At 41.0% G+C, this 15967-nt stretch overlaps 1 protein-coding gene across 2 annotated transcripts in view; it reads right to left on the reverse strand.

Moving 5' to 3' along the window:
* Positions 1-5891: 5891 nt before the first annotated feature.
* The window catches only part of ahcy (adenosylhomocysteinase), a 54798-nt gene continuing 44722 nt past the window's right edge, over positions 5892-15967 (reverse strand). For both annotated transcript variants that reach the window (XM_069884594.1, XM_069884595.1), the window contains 3 exons: positions 13446-13560; positions 7090-7284; positions 5892-6282 (listed from right to left, as the gene is read on the reverse strand). In XM_069884594.1, coding sequence (XP_069740695.1) covers positions 6151-6282; positions 7090-7284; positions 13446-13560 — 442 coding nt within the window. In that variant the 3' untranslated portion in view covers positions 5892-6150. The remainder of the gene's footprint in view (positions 6283-7089; positions 7285-13445; positions 13561-15967) is intronic.

The following is a 15967-nucleotide window of genomic DNA, read 5'->3' on the forward strand; positions in this document are numbered from 1 at the left end:
CAAGAAAGGACATGCACAGTAAATGGTGGGGAACTGAGGAGTGTGGTAGAAGAGAAGGATCTGGGAATGCAGATACATAATTCTCTGAAAGAAGTGTCACAGGAGGATAGGGTTGCAAGAGCTTTTGCCATATTAGCCTTCATAAATCAAAGTATTGAGTATAGAAGTTGGGATGTTATAAAGATCCACAAGATATTGCTGAGGCCAGATTTGGAGTATTGTGTGCAGTTTTGGTCACCTAACTACAGGAAAGATATCAGTAAGATAGAAAGAGTGCAAAGATTTACTAGGATGTTGCCCTGACTTCAGGAATTGAGTTGTAGGGAAATGTTTAATATATTAGGTCTTTATTCCCTGGAATGTAGAATGATTTGATAGGGCTATTTAAAATTTTGAGGTGGATAGGCAGAGTAAATGTACATAGGATTTTCTAGAGGACATGGGATAAGAGTGAAAGGGGAAAAGTTTAGGGGGAAACTTCAGAGTGGTGGGAGTGTGGAATGAGCTGCCAGCTAAAGTGGTGAACGTGGGCTTAATTTTAACATTTAAGAATTTGGACAGATGCGTCGATGGGAGAGATATGGAGGGCTATGGATTGGGTGCAGGTTGGTGAGACTAAGCAAAAAAAAAAGGTTTGGCACAGACTAGAAGGGCCAAAGGGGCCAGTTTCTGTGCTGTAATGTTTTATGGTTCTAAACGCCTCAGCATTTTCATCAGAACCCTTGGTCATAGACCATGCGATGCAGGTGACATCCAACTTCAGACTGTTTAACTTCATCAATACCTTATCCTTAAATACAGTGACTACATCCATTTCTGCCCCATGACACACGAACTTCTGGCATCTTCAACAGTGAAAACCAATGCAAAAAGAGTTCATGCCGGGTGGGGTTAGTGGAAGATAATTAATCAGATTGGAGGTCTGTGCCACAGGCATTGGTATCGGAACCGGGAAGCAATGGGGTGCCAAGGGAGCTGAAGGGCTCCTGAGATTCGGATTTGGAGCTCGGTTTGCCAATGGTTTCGTCTGGACTCTGTGACTGCGGAAATGCTGGAGGTGAATCTACAGACACTTGGTGACTCTGAGAGTCTCTCTTTTGCTTCTCTAAGACTAAGTCTGACTGTAAGAGGCGCTTAGGCAATTCCTGCCATTGGTGAATCTGCCTTGCAGCAGGCAAAAATAAATTTCATGTAATATGACAGTTTTATTACTATAATAAATTGAATCTTGAAATGGTTCTGTGTTCACTGTGACTTTAGATGACAATGTAGTCAGCTTGCAGATGACACTATAAATTGCAATATGCTGGACGACAGTGATAAAAGTTATCTAAGATTACAATAGGGGAGTGAGCAAAGGAATGACAGATGGAATTTAACCTGGACAGTCATGACTGTTGCATTTTGTGCAGTTAAACAAAACAGTACCTGCATTGTAAATGGCAGAGCTCTGGAGAGTATTGAAGAGACCTGGAATACAGGGACATAATTCCATGAAAGTGACAAGACGATGGGTTGCTGAAGGCATCATTTGTCCTGTATTGTGTACAGGAGTTTGTCGGTCATAATTGTACAAGACATTGGAGTATTATGAACTGTTCGGATCACTCAGCAATTGGATATATTCCATTAAAACCATATCTCACTACAAGCACAGAAACAGTGCCTTCAGTCTATCCAATCAATGTCCAACAATTTTTCCACCTGGTGCCACTACACCCAAACCATAGCATTCCATAACCCTCTCAACAGTCTGGTTTGGGAATTCAACTGCCTAGGAACACAGAAGGCTGCAAAAAGGAGCAAACATTAGCAGGTCCATCACTCGCTCTGATCTCCCATCTACTGAATATATTGATGCAAGGCAGCCACATCAAAGAGGACCCCCATCATCCTGTTACCTCTTTTCACTGCCACCTTCTGGCAAGAGAGTCACCTCAAGTTTCTTCCCAACAACCATCAAGCTCTCAGAACCATAAAACACCACAGAGCAGGCCCTTAGACCCATATGGTCTGTGCTAACTATTATTCCATCGAGCCCCGTTAATCTGCTCCCAAACCAAGGTCCTCCATGTACCTACCTGGATTTCTACACTTTTGAATGTAGAAATCAAACCTACATTCACCAATCCTCTGGCAACTTACCTCATGATGCACTCTAAAAACATTTAATCTTTCACCCCAAATCCACTTCCTCTCATTCTGGTCTCACGCAACCTCCAGATAAAAGCTCAAATCCCTTACTAGGGAAAACTGTGGCACCTTTCCACTTTATATTTAGCTCATTCTTCAAGAAACTTGGATAACCTCAAATTTCCCACAGCAGACTGTCTGACAAGCACCTTGCTAATTCCATCATCCATTATTTCCCTTTGCAGCAACTCTTTCCTCCTGAATTTAGGTTATGGCGGCAGCGCTACCACTGGTGTGCACTCACGGAGAGCAGGGAGAGGAGACACAGCACACCTCTGCAGGGTTCTGTGGCTCAGTCCTATTGCCAACGGCTCCATACAGGCTTTAAGGGAGGTGAGTGTGGGTTATTTTAAGAACCTGCAACAGCAAAAATTAATGTAAGATGTAGATTAGTTCAATATAATTTTTTTTCACGTCAATTACATTCAACTCCCCCAAAATTAAAAAAGTTGAATTTAGTAGCATCAGATTTAGGTTTTAGATGTGATCAAGAAATTGATTCATTTGGAGTGCCCTAGAGTGGTTTTAGATAAAAAATTTTTTGGAGAAAATATGAAAGGTAAAACTCCTACTAGGTCCGATGTTATTATTGTTGGGTGGTATTAAAGTGATTAGTTTTAGATTAAAATTATCTATGTATCAAATTGAATTTTGACAATTAGCTTTAGCATTTTCTAGAAAGTGCATGGCCATTACTTTGATATCAAATACAGATTTAGGAATGGAAAGATGGCATGCTGAATTGCATTCTTGTATTCCACTTGAGAAAATAACAATTTACATAATAAATATTTCTTTTTGGAGCCCATACAATGCGTTGATTTGAATATTTGAAGGACACTGAAAACTCGCTGCACTGGTAACCCGCAGTATTGATATTTTTTCCCTTTTTTGGCATTTCCTCACTTTCTTTTTTTCTTATGCAAGGTTGGGTTGGTAAGTGGAGGGAGGGATTAGGGTAAATTTTTATATATATTTACTATGTTTTTTTTCCCATTTATTCATTTAATAATTGTAGATGTGGTATTAAAATACTTAAATATTAAAAATTCCTGCGATTGCAGGGTCTGGGCCCAGGATGGCTGTGCCTTTGCTCAGCAGCAGCTTTGAGGGGTTGCAGACTCTTGGGGAGCCGAAGACTGGCACAGGGCACCAGAAAACAGGAATTCCCCCTCACCCCATTTGAGAAGACCCTATGGGACAGTGACCACAGTAGTGGATCAGTTACCAGTGGATCTCATCCTTTTTCTTTCCAATCACATACCACTTTAGGTATTCCCTATGCCATCGGTGCCCTGTGATTAGTAAGGGATTAATTTCTGCCAGTATGTGAGTGGGAAGGGAAGGATGAAAATCACTGCTCTTGACCCAAATGTGACAAATATTTTGCTGGAGAAAAATTGTCATTGATTTGTTTGAAGTTATGAAACCATTCACATAATGAGTCAATTAGATATGATTAATAAAATAGCGGTTTTTCAAACTTTTTTTCTACCCATCTACCACCTTAAGCCCTTACTAATCACAGAGCACCGATGGCATAGGGATTACTTGAATTGGTAAGAGTGGAAAGAAAATGGTCAAGAACCACTGCATTAGGGGCTTTGTGGCTGAAGAACAGGCGGCAGGCTGTTGGTGACTCAGGGTAAGGAAGCTACACAGGTTGCAGGTGACTGTGGTCAAAGAACTTGCACCAGGCAGCAGATTTATTGGAGAATGACTCAAAACTAGCTAAAGGAGTATCAGAACCAGAGAGTGCCGAGGGAACTGAAGGCTTTCTGATCATGTTGGAGGTTTAGATCTGGATCTCGGGTTGCCGATGGTTTGGACTGGAGTCTGTGTGGCTTCAGAGACTGCAGGAATATTGAAGGCAAATCCATGTTGGGGTTTTTATTGCTTCTCTTTATCTGACTGCAAGGGGCACCAGGCAATTTCTGCTGATGGTGAATCTTTCTCTGCCTTACAGCAGACTAAAGGCAATTTCATTTAATATTTTTTATTACACAACATTCAAGGAATCTTGAAGGATGATAGATTTAAAGAAATGTGCAAAGTAATTAGGAACAAGTTTGAAAGCTAACTCTGGAATCAAGATTTAAAATACAGAGAAATGCTGGTAAATTCAGCAGAAAAGTTTGCAGTAAAAATGAAAATATAAATTTTTAAAATTTAGATAACAGGCCCTTTGGCCTACAAGCCTGTGCTACCCAATTAACCTACAACCCCCTGGTACGTTTTGAATGGTGGGACCAAAAGCAGGTAAACTGAACAAGTTTACATTGACAAGCCCGATGGGCATGGCTGTCAGGCAGAACAGCAACAGACTCAAATTAGACATTGGACGAATTTGTCCAAGTCACAACTTCTTGTGTTGAGAATAAGAATTAGAGGAGCTATTAAGAAATTTAATAAGTCATGTATTTGCTTAGTCATGGAAAGAAAAAGGGGAGCCAATAATTTGGTGCGGCCTAATTTGGAGTTCTGTGTGCAGTTCTGGTCACCTAATTATAGGAAGGATATAAACAGAGTGGAGAGAGTGCAGAGAAGGTTTACCAGAATGTTACCTGGGTTTAAGCATCTAGAGTATAGGGAGAGATTGGACAGATTAGGTCTTTATTCTTTGGAGCGTAGAAGGTTGAGAGGGGATTTGATAGAAGTATTTAAGATTATGAAAGGGATAGACAGAATGGATGTGGATAGACTATTTCCGTTAAGAGGAGGAAAGATTAAAACAAGAGGACATGAGTTAAGAATTAAGGGGCAGAGGTTTAGAGGTAACATGAGGGGGAACTTCTTTACTCAGAGAGTGGTAGCCGCGTGGAATGATCTTCCGGGAGAAATAGTGGTGGCGGAGTCAATTGTATTATTTAAGAAAAGGTTGGACAGGTATATGGATGAGAAGAAGTTGGAGGGTTATGGGCATTGTGCAGGGAGGTGGGACTAGAAAGGGGTGTTTGGTTCGGTGCGGACTAGAAGGGCCTAATGGCCTGTTTCCGTGCTGTAATTGTTATGTTATGTTATGTAAAACAAAGGACTCAGCCCTCCTTTCTCCCTCCTCCCATCAGAAATAAAATTCAATCATGTGAAAAGAAGCAATACCAGAAACAGGGACCATTTATTTCCTGTTACTATCAGACTACTCAATAATACTCTGACTGGTAAAATAATATTGCTCGAAGTTCATTTGAACTGACCTCTCACTGGAACTTGGTTGTGTTTTATTCTACTTTAGTTAGGATGGAACCAAACACATTTTTGTTATATCTCATTGCAAATGACAATAAATGTAAACTTGAGGGACTGTTAAGAGTTTAAAAAAAAAACTAAACTGCTAAATTTTATTGAGGCGCTGTAAAAAGGAAGTAAATGCTTTCTGTGTTGATCCTTCTCTATAACTTACACTTCAGCACAAGTTCCTCATTCTGCCACATCTACACAAGCTCATTTGAACAAAGCTGAGCCGAACTGATACAAGCCAAGCTGTGCCCACCCAAACTCTAGCCCATAGGTTAGGAGTAAACTAGCAAACAGAGACAAAGTTTGACCAGAACATAAAAATGTGCATGTTCTCCCAGAGAACATTTCAAATTAATCGAATTGGTTTATCACAAGTCCCATGGCTCTGAGAGTCAATTGTCCAGGTTTTAAAAAAATGGTATATTCCATACTTTAAGTACACAGAAATTGCAGTTGACAAATAATATTTCAGCAGAATTTTATTTCAACATCAATGAACATACAAAACAGATGCTTTGGTGATAACCTGGTTACAACTGCAATCAGAGCAATCTGTGGGATTTGGCAATAATTTTTCACATTTAGAACATTCATGGATGTTGACAAATTACAATCCCTTGATTGTATTTGCTTGGTCATGGGAAGAAAAACCTTCATGGATGCCGACAAATTACAATCCCTTGATTGAATGCTGCACTTTGCAGCAGAAATAAATAAGATTCAGTATCTGTAATGATCTGGTTTAAAAGGGCCATCTGCGGGAACTCCAAGATAAGAGGACTGCTCCACTGATAGTTTAGTTAATTTCACTCCCAGTTTCTCCAAATGTGCAGCAGCCACTGCTTCATCCAACTGAAAAAGGCAGAAAAGAACATTATAAAAGTCCAAAGAATATTTACTGCAAACTAAAAATAAAACTCGAGATACTGGAAATTTGAAATAAAAACAAAATGTGACAAACACCCAGGAGATCCTGCAACATCTGTGGAAAGAAAATAAGTTTCAAGATTGTCCCTTAATCAAAACTGGAAAAAGAAATGACTTTACAGTCATAATAGTTGAGGGATGGGGAGATAAAAGGAACATCCCTGTGTATATCATGGCTAATGTGAAAAATAAAAAATTTAAAAAAAAAGGAACATCCCTGCTAGGATGAGACTAAAGGCCTCAACGTAGCAGTAAAGCAGATTATACTTTTGTCTTTGTAAAGTTAAAACAAAATCTCCAGAAGCTGGGGTCAAGTGCAATGCACAAAAGTGCTTTCAATTTTAAATTTAGACATACAGAACGGTAATCGATCCTTCTGGCACTCACACCTGTGCCACCCACCCAGACATGGGGAAACTGTACAAACTCCTTACAGCTTTGGAAATGAACCTGGGTCACTCATGCTGTCATATCATTGTGCTACCCAAGAGAAACACAGCAAGTCATGTATCGTCCTTAGGAAGTCAAAGGCAACCAACTTTTCAGTCATGTCAATTCCTGATGAAGGGCTCAGGCCCAAAAGGGCCTGCATCACATGCTGAGTTTCTCTTATGGTCCAACTGAGCATGAATTATACTAATACATGCCATCCCCGTGTAAACAATAAATGAAATTCAAAAATAACAGTCCGATTTCCATTAGAAAATTTATGGACAAAAATCAAGTTCTTGCCTTCTTTGGTATGAAGTGGACCCCCACTGGGTACTGGTCAGAATGAGTCCACAGCTCAATCTGCGCCATCGTCTGGTTGGTGAAGGAATTGCTCATCACAAAGCTCGGATGTCCCATGGCACAGCCAAGATTGACTAAACGACCTTCAGCCAGAACAATGACATGTCGACCATTCTTCAGCTGATAGCGATCCACCTGTGGTCCGGAGCACAGTTAACTGAAGTGTTAACGTGAACATCATCCAAGGTTATGGATTACAAATGATCATTTATCTCTAATTCACAGAACCAATTGCCATTAGTCTGTTTTCAAGGTAAACCAGTCTAAGTAATGAATTAATCAGATTGAAAACAAAGCTTCAGGGCATTTTGTTGTCTGGCTTGAACAAGCCTTGAGTACTTCATTTAATTTACAACTTCCTCAATTCAATTTTAGGGGTCAAGATTCCACCCATGTACACAAAATTTGTTTTCCTTTATTTGCCCTGTAAAGATACACAGACAGACATCATCATTGAGCAGTAAACCCAAGCATGAGGCACGCAAGTCATGTAAAGATCGTAGGGGTGAAGGAGGGAGTTGAGGGGAGGGAGCCAGTGGCGTTCTTCAGGGAATGGATCCCTAGGGTATTGTACAAGAAAGACCTCCAAATTGAAAGGGTCCACTGATCGCTCCTCCTACGGCCGGGTTCGGGTCAGAGACTTTGCTCCAACCTGATCAGTCTCCTGATGTATGGGGATATGGAATTCTTCATGCAGCAACCATGGACACAAGGGAGAGAGGAGGCCTGCCAAAGTTTGAAAGAGGTAAAGCCCCTTCTTTACACCCAGACATCAGTACAGCACAACTAAAAAGGCACAAAGAATTCGACCCAGTGAAGAGCTTCTGAAGCAAAAGGGAATTAACTTTACACTGCTTTATCCAGCATCCATGAAAGTGATATTGTCTGATGGTGGGGGGTGGGAGAGGATTTTTTAAATAGAGGCCAAGGAGGCATGTGTCCATAGGAAGTGGAACACACATGCCCACATCTCCTGTCTCATCACCATTCAGGATCCCAAACAGTCCTTTTGAAGCAACATTTGTGAATCTGGAGGGACATCAACCTCATCCAGTGCTACTGTTGTAGCCTCCATTACATTGGAGAGACTGCTTCATTCAGCACCTTAGCTCTGTCTACCACAATAGCAGATTGTCCCAGTGGCAACTCATCTCAATTCCCTGCCTCATTCCCATGCAGATGTCTGTCCATAGTCTAATGCACTGCCAGACTGGGACCACCTGCAAATTGGAAGAACAACACCTCATAATTCCACCCTCTACTGGATGGCATTGACAGATTTCTCCTGTTTCCATTATTCCCCACCCCCGTCATAACTCTCTTCCATCCCGTCTGCCTTTCACCAGCTCTGCAGTCACAGAACCACCCCCTCTCCCGATCAATTCTCATTTTTCCTCTCCTGTTCAATGATCACTTATTGTCTGTTGGCTTGTGCTCCTTCCCTTGTCCTTTTATTTCCCCTTCTCCCCAGCCTTTTTATTCAGGTGCCTACTTGGTTTTTGCTCGTATCTTGAAGGGCTCAGGCTTGAAACACTAGTTATATATCTATTTCCTCTGGATGCATGAAACTTGCTGAGTTCCTTCAGCATTTGTTTTTAACTGTCCCAATCTACTGAGCAGGGAGAAAGGCCAAATGGTTTCTACTTGCTTCCCTGCCTGATATAACTGCCTTATCAGCCAACTTTACATCAAAAATATTATAAATCCCACAGATTTTAATTTATCAAGACTATTTAAAATGCATTATTTAAAATTTTGGATTCTACATTTTAACTCAGATACAAATCCTCACTGAAAAATACAAAACCACTGAAGAGCAACTGGGTCTAAACAGAAACAGGATAGCAACATTCACTGGTATAAATGCCACGGTAAAGTTATCCAATGTTCTACTTTTCTTCCAGAAACATGCTACTCATTTCTATAACTTAGTCCTATTGATAATGTTAATATTACTTAGTCAATGTTTCAACTGCTTGCCAGAGAGATTCTTTCTGAAACACAATTTGTATCAATAATGGTGAAAGTTTGATCGTTTACTTCAAGAAACTGGAGTTATCAAATGACCTTAAATTTCCTGGATTGTCTAGTGGTTATAGGATTAAACACCATCAAACAAGCTGGGGATGGGACCAAGTTTAATCCTAACCACTAGCACAAGCCAACAGACAATAAGTTTGCTGAGATGATACCAGATTGAGTGGAAAGTTTTGATGACAGAGTCTGCAGAGACATAGACAGGTGAGCAAGAGGGCAAGGGTCTAGCACATGGAGTAGAAAGTTGGTAAATGTGAGGGGAAGAAAGAGCAGGGGAGCACAAGACAACAGCCAAAATGTGAAGAATAGAGGGGATAAAAGTAAAGTGAAAGAGTCAAGATGACCAGATTTTAAAAGTACAATAGGTATAATAAGGGCACTTTATCTGAAAGCCCATGATATTTAAAACAAGGACACTGAACTTGTGGCACAAATCAGTGCAAGGCAGTATGATTTAGTGGCCATTACGGAAATGTAGTTGCAGAGTGGAGATGATTGAGAATTAAATATCCAAGGATATGAAGTAATACAGGACAGTCAGGAAGGCAAATGAGGCAGGGTAGTGCTCTTAGTTAAGGATGCGATCAGGGCAATAGTAAGAGGGTGCAAGATCCAAGGAGCAAATTTGGGTAGAGATTAGGAACAGTAAAGCAAAAAAAAAAATCACCAGTGGGAGTTTTCTTTTGACCACCCAATAATAACATTACAGTGGCACAAGTAATCAACCAAGAAATATCAGAAGCATGCTGTTACTGAGGGAGATTTTAACATGCACACCAGCATGATTGAGTTTATCATACAAATGGAGGGTACAACAGTTAAAACAAGTGTGCAATGACTAAACAAAGGGATGAGGGGGGAATTGGCTAGAGTCGACAGAGAATGTTGGGGAACAATGGAGTACATGAAAGATTTTTCATGGTGCTCAATATAAATATATTCTAGTTAAAAGCAAGGACAGTCAGGGTGGGGGCAGCCAGCCTTGGATAAATAAGGAGATCAAAGAAGGCATCAAACTAAAAGCTTGTGTGCTCAAAGTCGCCAAAAGCAGTGGGAAACCATAAGATTGGGAAGCCTTTAAGAAGCAACAAAGAACCATGAAGCAAGCAATAAAGAAAGGGAAAGCAGAAAATGAGAAAAGATTAGCACAAAATATAAAAGCAGACATTAAGTTTTTAATAATTATATAAAACACAAAAGTGTGGCTAAAGGTTGCACCCTTGGAAGATGAGAAGGGAAAATTGATTTTGGATAGTAGAAGGTTGAGGCTCCTCCACCATGAATATTAACACATGTCAAACATGCCAAAGACAGATATTACAGATGTGATGGGAGGTGAGGACCTGGATATGATAGCTATCACTACAGAGATCGTACTCAAAACTTGAGGTTCTAAAGATAGATAAGTCCCTGGTCCCAATGAAATGTATCCCATGGCACTAAAAGAAATGGTAGATGTTATTGTTGAGGCTTTGGTGATAATTTACCAAAATTCTCTGAACCCTGGGCAGGTCCAACCAGATAGGAAGATGGTGAATATCACACCACTATTCAAAAAAGAATGTAGGCTAAAAGCAACTACAGGCCGGTTAGTTCAACATCTGTAATTGGGAAAATGCTTGAAGCTATCATTAAAGAAGTAACAAGGCACCTGGAGTGGAATGGATCCATCAGGCAGACGCAGCATAGTTTCAGAAAAGGCAGGTTCTGTTTGACATATTTACTAGAGTCTTTGAGGATATAGCGAACACTGTAAAAGGAAGTAGGTGACGTTACTTGGCTGGATTTTCAGAAGGCGTTCTGTAAAGTGCTGCATAAAAGACACAGAAGATAAGGATGCATGGAATTGAGGGTGATGTATTAGCATGGATAGAAGATTGGTTAACCAATAGAAAACAGAGTTTGGGTGCAGGGGTGCTTTTTCTGGTTGGCAATGGCAGTAAATGAGGTGCCAGTGGTGCTGGGCCCACAAATGTTCAAAGTATATATAAACGCTCTGGAAGAGGGGAAAGAGTGTGGTGTATTTAAATTTGCTCATGACACTAAACTGAGTGGAAAAGCAAAATTGTGCAGAGGATATGGAGAGTCTGCAGAAAGATTATAGGAAACCAAGTGATTGGGTAAGAGTCAAGTGGATGGAGTGTAATGTTGGTAAATGTGAAGTTAACTATTTTAGAAGGAAAAATAGATCAGATTATTACACAATTTATGAAAGATTGATGCATGCTGACATACAAAAGGATTTGGGAGTGCTTATGCATGAATTGCTCGATGTTGGTTTGCAGGTGCAACAGGCTATCAAGAAGTCAATTGGAATGTCGGCCTTCATTACTGGAGGGATTGAATTAAGGAGCAGAGAGGTTAAGCTGCAACTAGACAAGGTACTGGTGAGACTGCATCTGGAATACTGTGTGCAGTCTGGCCTCTTGAAGGATACATTGGCTTTGGAGGCAGTGCAGAGCCTCATCCAAGGCCTATGAGGAGATTGAATTGTCTGGGATTGTATTTGCTGGAATTTAGAATGAGAGAGGACCTAACAAAATTATAGCATATAAAATTATGAGGTAAGATTGAGGTAGGCAAGTTGTTTCCATTAGAAGGGGAGACCAGATTCAGGGCAGTAAATTTCAGAGAGATGAGGAGGAAATGATTTTCCCAGATGGTGGCAAATCTGTGGAATTTGCTGTACATGGAAGCAGTGAAGGCGACCTCAGTAAATCTATTTAAGACCAGGAGTTTGATTGAGAGAAGTACACACAATTTTCATATTGTATTATTTGAGTATTATTGGAGAAGTACAAATTGTCTTTTTTAATCTTTCAATCTACATATTGGATCAGTATGTGTATTTTTTTAATTAAACTCAATAAGGATATTTTAAAAAGAGAAAGGATAAATTTCAATATAGTAAGAAAATTAAGAGATATGAGGAAAAGGCAGGTAGGTGAAGATGAGCCTATCATCAGAACAGCCATGATCACATTGAATGGCAGAGCCAAGTTTGACGGGCCTGATGGCCAACTCCTGCTCCCATTTCTTGTGGTCTTACTTTGGAAGAAAAAGAGTAGAATGATTATTTGTATGCATGTTGCACAGAGAAATTTGGCAACGCTTGGTTATGAATCACAAGAAGTTGATTTCCAGGTGCTGAAAGTGAGAGAGAGGAGGCTGGCCTTCCATAGGAGACATCAGAGAGGAGGGCTGGCCTTCCATAGGAGACATCAGAGAGGAGGCTGGCCTTCCATAGGAGACATCAGAGAGGAGGGCTGGCCTTCCATAGGAGACATCAGAGAGGAGGCTGGCCTTCCATAGGAGACATCAGAGAGGAGGCTGGCCTTCCATAGGAGACATCAGAGAGGAGGCTGGCCTTCCATAGGAGACATCAGAGAGGAGGCTGGCCTTCCATAGGAGACATCAGAGAGGAGGCTGGCCTTCCATAGGAGACATCAGAGAGGAGGCTGGCCTTCCATAGGAGACATCAGAGAGGAGGCTGGCCTTCCATAGGAGACATCAGAGAGGAGGCTGGCCTTCCGTAGGAGACATTCTGCTGCAACTGTACAGAGCACTGCAGCATTGTATATAGTTCTCTTCTCCTTGCTTGAAGGACATACTGCCCTCAGAAGTAGTGCAGAGGAGGATCAGCAGGTTCATTCTGGATATGAGGGGGGGTAGCCTATGGGAGATCAAGTTGTCTCAGACTACACTCTCTGGAGTTTAGAAGAGGATCTTATGAGAGGAACAGACAAAATACAAGCAGGGAAGTTGTTTCCACAGAGATGAGATGAGAATTATGGGATTGCCTCAGGATTCAGTAGAGCTGTTAAGATAAAGAGCTGCTTTTTCCAGTGTAACACACCTGTGGAATTCTCTGTGCAAGAGCAGTAGATGCTGCCTCATTGAATATATTAAATACACAGGCATTTAATAGTAGGGGAAGAATTATGGGGAAAACAAGTGAAGCTGTCCACAGCCAGATCAGCGATGGTGTGCCAAACGGCCAACTCCTACTCCTATGTTTTGTTAATAATCCTTCATTTTCATTGTTAGCTCAAAAACATCGAAACCTCATCAATATAAATTAGCATTTTTAACCCACTGACGTGCTACTTCCACTATAATTGGACAATAGCACCCTCCAGTAGATCAGCAAGTGGAAGCTATCTTGCAAATTGCTTAATACCATACGAGGGAGGGCAAATTGGAATTGGAGTAGAGCCACACAAATATTCAAGACAAGGGGTTTAGGAACGATAACCTACCTGTGGTTTAATGTTCACCTTTGCAGCATTCTTAACCAGCCATTTAACATCCAGCTCAACGTCGAAGTGACCAATATTACAAACAATTGCATCATCCTTCATTTGTTCAAAGTGCCTAAGTGACCAAAGGGCAATGTTCAGTGTTCATTAATTCCATTACCTTGAACAGAAGTACATGCTGCTAAACCAATGGAGCTGGAAATGTGCTTAATCACCCAAAACTAAATGCAAACACATTTCAAGCTGATCCCACAGGTCATTGCATTTGAGAGGCAGATCCCTTTGATCCACAGAATTGGTTTAAGCTAAGGAATGGAAGGTTTAAAGGAGATTGGAGGATTCACTTTTACAATCAGGTGGTTAACCTCTGATTGTAATGGTCTAGTGCACACATGTCAAACTCTGGCCCGCGGGCCAAATTTGGCCCGCGATATTATATTTGGCCCGCAAGATCATTTCAAAAATGTATTAGAGGTGGCCCGCTGGCCGCCGCGCAAGTATAGCGCATGCACAGTAATACAACAAATCCCAGAATGCATTGGCGTCAGCCTGCTAATCGCCCCCACCTCTTCTGTTTACGTTGCAGGGTCTCACCGTAGACTCTGGTTTTGGGGCCTGGCCGGTGTCAGGGGAAGCCAAGGCCACTTCCCAGCGCCCGGAACCAGAGGCCTTGGGCCTGACCTCGCCAGGACCGTTGCCCACTCCCCCTCCCTGCCACAGACCGACCCGCGACTCACGGTGACAGGGCCGCTGATCCGCCAAAATGCCCCTGCACTGTCGTTGTCCAACCCGATCGCCCGCAAACCCCGCCCTCCCGCACACAGGCCTGAGTAAGTATTATGAACTTTAATCTCAGGATAAAACGATCTTCCAATAGTTTCATGTCACAGTGATAAATATATTCCTGGTTAAAAATGGTCCTGCACCTGGATACAAGCTCATTAGGCATAAAACTTGAAAAGTGTGTAAATCAAAGGATATCTGTACCAATGGAAAAAGGGCATGGCAAATAACCCTGCTAGAGTTCATGCCCACAATCAGTCACCCATTTGATTGTTTCAGGAATCATGTTATTCTCCCACATTCTCAATAGCCCTCAGATTTTACTATTTGACAGCACACTAGCAACATTTGACAAATCCTCTATAGAGAAATATTATTTATTGAATATTTTATTTCTCATTTGTTAATGCTTCTGGAAAGAGTTTATCCAAAACTATTATTAAACATTTATTTTAATAAGAAAAAGTTTAACATTACATATGTTGAAAGAAGAGAAAACATGCAGATGTTGTTGAAAATTTTCAATAAATATTGAGTTCGGCCCTCGACTTAGTCCAAATTTTTACTTTTGGCCCTCCGTGAATTTGAGTTTGACACCCCTGCTCTAGTGTCTGGTAGTGGCAGGCCCTCATATGCACATATCAAATACCATGGCATGAAAAATGATTGATCAAACACTGGACAATTAGATGCAGAGATTGGTATTTGATGGCTCAAGGCCCTATTCCCATGCTGTTTTACAAGACATTTAAATCATCCAGGTAACCCCCAAAGAGCCCCCTCACTGGCACTCACTCCACCAGGGATGCAAGAGCAAAGACATTAAGTAATCAGTTCATATAATCATACTTAACCAAGGTAGTATTGACTACTTATTTCTCCACAGATCCACAGGCAGTGAAATTTCATCCTTACAGAATATATGGGGAAGAAAGTAAAATAAATACAATTTTTCTTAAGTCTTCTTGAAATATACATAGATGGCACGGAAAATCGTAACAGAAAATGGAGATTAGATATTGCTTTTTAGCAATGGAACCACCACCACCCTCCCCCAAACACTAATGCAGGGGCCGCCTGCATAATTGGGCTATCCATAATTTCAGATGTACAAGTATAAACCTGAAACTAGATACATTGCTATTCTCATTTCTAAGTGTGCAGTGCACACAGACAGATCAGTGAAGTGCATCAATGCAAGGGATTCAATTTAATGCATAATAAAGTAGTGTAATACATCTTTGGATTAGCAGTGATCCCTACATTACCAAAATGGCATTGCACAGAGGCAAAGTCAGGCATCTCACGTACATATTAACAAATAGCTCAAAAATCTCTGATGAGACCACACTTAAAATATTGTGTTTAGTTCTGGTCACCTCATTATAGGAAAGGTATGGAAGCTATGGAGGGGGTGCAGAGGAGATTTACCAGAATGTTGCTGGATTGGAGCAAAGGATGAGAGGTGATTTTAATAAAGGTGTTCAAGATTCAGAGAGGCATAGATAAGGTAGACATACAGCACCCCTTTCCTCCAGGACAGGAGTAGTAAACACAAGAGGACATCTGTATAAGGTTTAGGGGAGACATCAGGGTTGTGGGTGTCTGCAGTGCATTGCCAGGGGTCATATTGGAGACTAACAATAGGGGCATTTAAGAAATGCTTATGGATGAAAGAAAAATAGAGAATTATGAGGTCAGGAGGGTTTAATTTTTTTTTGGTAGGTATATATGGGTTG

Source organism: Narcine bancroftii, chromosome 6 (genome assembly GCF_036971445.1).
Source record: "Narcine bancroftii isolate sNarBan1 chromosome 6, sNarBan1.hap1, whole genome shotgun sequence".
Lineage (NCBI taxonomy): Eukaryota > Metazoa > Chordata > Chondrichthyes > Torpediniformes > Narcinidae > Narcine > Narcine bancroftii.